At 43.2% G+C, this 3,452-nt stretch overlaps 1 protein-coding gene across 1 annotated transcript in view; it reads left to right on the plus strand.

Moving 5' to 3' along the window:
• The window catches only part of LOC109292754 (centrosome-associated protein 350-like), a 53,266-nt gene that overhangs the window by 12,006 nt on the left and 37,808 nt on the right, over positions 1–3,452 (plus strand). The window contains exon 6 of the mRNA XM_019510313.1: positions 2,680–2,808. Coding sequence (XP_019365858.1) covers positions 2,680–2,808 — 129 coding nt within the window. The remainder of the gene's footprint in view (positions 1–2,679; positions 2,809–3,452) is intronic.

Raw genomic sequence — 3,452 nt, forward strand, 5'->3', positions numbered from 1 at the left:
CTGAGCTCCCTTCCACCCTCATCTTCTATTGTCCTAAAGAGATTACATTCGAACTTCGTAGGAAACAAGCAAACAATACTGCACATGCTCATTATTTGAAGCAGGTCTAAGTAAAAAAAGTCTGGGACTAGGGGGGAAAAAATAGCAAAAACATCCCCTACTTAATATCATGCAGATGAAATTTTCAGTATAGCCATACAGTGAGCTCCGTTACCCAAGCACTATTTAAAATGCATGAAATATAAAATAATTTCCTTCTCCCTCCTCTTTTTGTTTTAATGGATTGCTTGAAAAATGGCTCGATCTTCCTCAAAGAGTGGGTCATAATAAGACCAGGCCACATGAAACATTCATCATTGTAACTGCCAACGTCAGGGTGTCTTTATTGGCCATTAATTTCTGTCAGTGAAAAAGCCAGGGCAGGGCTAAGAGGAGATGAATGAGGGGTCAGGGGTCAGAAGCAAAGTACTTGGGAATTTGATGAATTATAAATTTGCTGTAGTTAACAAAAAATTAAGTCACAACAGCTATAAAATATTCATCTGTTCATAGGCGGGGGGGAACGACAGTACAGAATATTTAAATTAAGGTAGCTTCTCCCTAACAAAGACTTCCAGCAGGGATTTGGTCTGCTCTTGAGCTTTGGCCTAAGAGCTTTTGTAGCTAATAAAAAAAAATAATGGTGTAGAATGAAAATAAAGATTTCATTCAAATTAGGCACTTTGCAGGAGGAAAACACTTGGAGCAAATTTTGTCTTCTGTTGCATTTTGTGAAATACTAACAGATGTTTAAAGTCTAAAGCTGTCTAACGAGCAAATCCGCCTCTACTTTTATTCCTGCACAGCTCAAACAATCAAATGCCTCCGAAATCTGGTTCATTAAAACTGTTGAACAGCCTGAACTTCTCAGCCGCTAGAGTCTGAATGCCCACTTCTGGCTCCACTTGCACGACCTAAACTGAGTTGGGCCTGGCCAGAAAGTGGATTGGAGACCCCCAGGCTACCTGCTGGGAGTGGTGGCTATCACTCAGCAGACAGTGTAGATGGAAGGATGACCCCAACCTGCAAAATAACATTCATCCTCTTGGCTAGCACGATTCGTTTTTTTAACACAGCCTCAATTCTCCAGTTGAGATAAGTCGCTGCAATTACTGGCAAACTCAAAGGCCCCAAATACTGCCAGGAGCTCTGTGCACGTGTTGGAAATTCAGCTCGTGCAATAAGCTATAACAGCGTCACGATGGATGGAATCGCTCCCGTTCACGTGAGCTGAGGATACGGCTCTGCATTTTCCATCGGATGTTTAAACAGAGAACCGGAGCATCCCACTATAAATCACAAACCGTCCAGCCTTTCGGAGTGCTGGTTTAATCGCAGCCCGGCTTTTTGGCGTACCGAGGAACTCAAGAAGGGTCAAATCACTTTAAACGTTTTTAGAGCATGGGGCTAGTAACGCCAAGGCTGCCGGTTTGTTCCCTGGTTGGACTCGATGACCTGCTGAGGTCCCTTCCAGCCGTGCTTTTCTACGGGCACCTATACACATGCTGGACCTCTGCTCTGGTTTAATTAAAGTGCTCCTGCCATTTTGAACTGTAGGACACTAAATACACGTGACGCTGCAGGCACTTGAATTAGGGCAGCTTTCAGAGCCTCTCTAATTAAAGCATGCCCGTCCCGTACAATTATATCAATCGCTCCATGCGCCCAAGGGCCTTCCGAGGTGCTGAAACACCTTTGACAAAAATCTATCTTAGTGGTTATTGGCAAATTCTCCCTTTAAAAACCCCTGTTTATAACTCGGTTCAATAGCCAGTCAGCAGCTAAGTTCAGCATCCCACCAAGCAAAAGCCTTTTTAGAATTTTTTTGCTACTATTCCTCTGCTGGAGGAACGTTTCAGATCACTACATAATGACATCAGTTTGGGTGTTGACATCCCTGAATGTAATCTAGAGTTATGAAGTAAAACTTTGATAAATGTTGTCTATGATATGACACCACATATTAAAGGAAGAATCATTTGTTTGTACCTCGTGCTGTATCATTTATTTTTGCATTATACACGGCTCCTCATACTGGATTGCCATCGATTTTTTTCCCCCTACACTGTATCCTGCTGATTCTCACCTGTTTATAAATAAATTAGTTCACTTGAGTGCTCTTGAAGTTATCCCAAATAAAATCATCTTTTCATTAACACTCCTGCTTCCCGATACCTTCTGGAACACACTGGGACTGAGCACGTGTTAGCTGCCGGCTCAGGAGACGGTCGTGCCTTTCTTTATCCGGCATCCTGAAAGATCCCTGAAGCTTAGCCTTTATAGAAACACTTATTAAGAGTTACAGAAACAGGCTATGCAAGATAGGATGTGCTGTAATGATGTTCTTCTTAGAAAAGACCTGCATCTTACAAGCTTCCACGTCTCGCGTCTACCTCCAGGGTCTGTAACACGGCCCTTTGCTACAAGGTTAATGGACTCTTTTGGGGAGCTTGAAGGCCCAAAGTTTTGGTGACCAACTCTGCCATTTAATATCAAGCATCAAGGACATTTTAATTCAGTCCGACTTAAACTTAGGGAGTTCCCCTCCTGGTGTGGTGTGAAGTCCGCTGAAACTTTGAGCATTTGAGGTTCCTCCTTTCAAATAACAGATGTGTTATTCTTCCTCCGGCCGCCCTCCAGGTTCCAACTCGTTTGGTGCTTTTGCATGGCGAGAAGGTCAGAAGTTGGCTGCTAAGTTGCTTGGCCCACCTCCTAAATTCCCGAAAATGAGGGACGTGCCTGAAGATGCAACTAGAGAAAAGAACTCGGGTACAGTAACCTGCAACTTCCAGGGCAGAGATCCTGGCCTTAAAGTGGTTGATGATGACTTAGAAACCAGGGGTAATAATCTAGTTCCACCACAGTCCTTATGAGAGCCTGCCACGTGAGGGTTATAATTCATAGTTTCATAGTTTTAATTTAATTACCTAGCTGTTATCTTAGCAGCCCCATTGAACTGTTACTGTATTAATCGACTGTAATCCATTGGCACCCCGAATCTGTTATGGCCCTGAGGATACGGTCAGATTATGCATCGCTGTGTTTGGACAAAGATCTTAAATGGAGTTGTGCCCAAAGATCCCTTAGTTGAAGAGTTTTTTAAAAAGTATGTTAATAGCAACTCCATTCACAAATCAGTTGTGCCACTGACTGCTACAACTTGTGGCGGGGGAAGCTCTTCCCGTTTTAGGTACTAGCATAATTTCATTTCAACATATAAGTCCCAGCGTGGACTGAGGTTTTAGAGCCGAGTAACAAAGCCTTGCAAAGCCTGAGGCATGGGTGCAAGTGGCCACAGAAGGGTGGGAGAAAGCCAGCTTGGTGCTTAGTGTGCGAGCTAGAGGAAGGGATGCATCATCAGAGTAATATGCCTGTTACTTAAAAAAAAAAAAAAAAAAAATGTTTTTTTTGCA

Source organism: Gavialis gangeticus, unplaced genomic scaffold (genome assembly GCF_001723915.1).
Source record: "Gavialis gangeticus isolate Ggan-Ray unplaced genomic scaffold, GavGan_comp1, whole genome shotgun sequence".
Classification (NCBI taxonomy): Eukaryota; Metazoa; Chordata; order Crocodylia; family Gavialidae; genus Gavialis; species Gavialis gangeticus.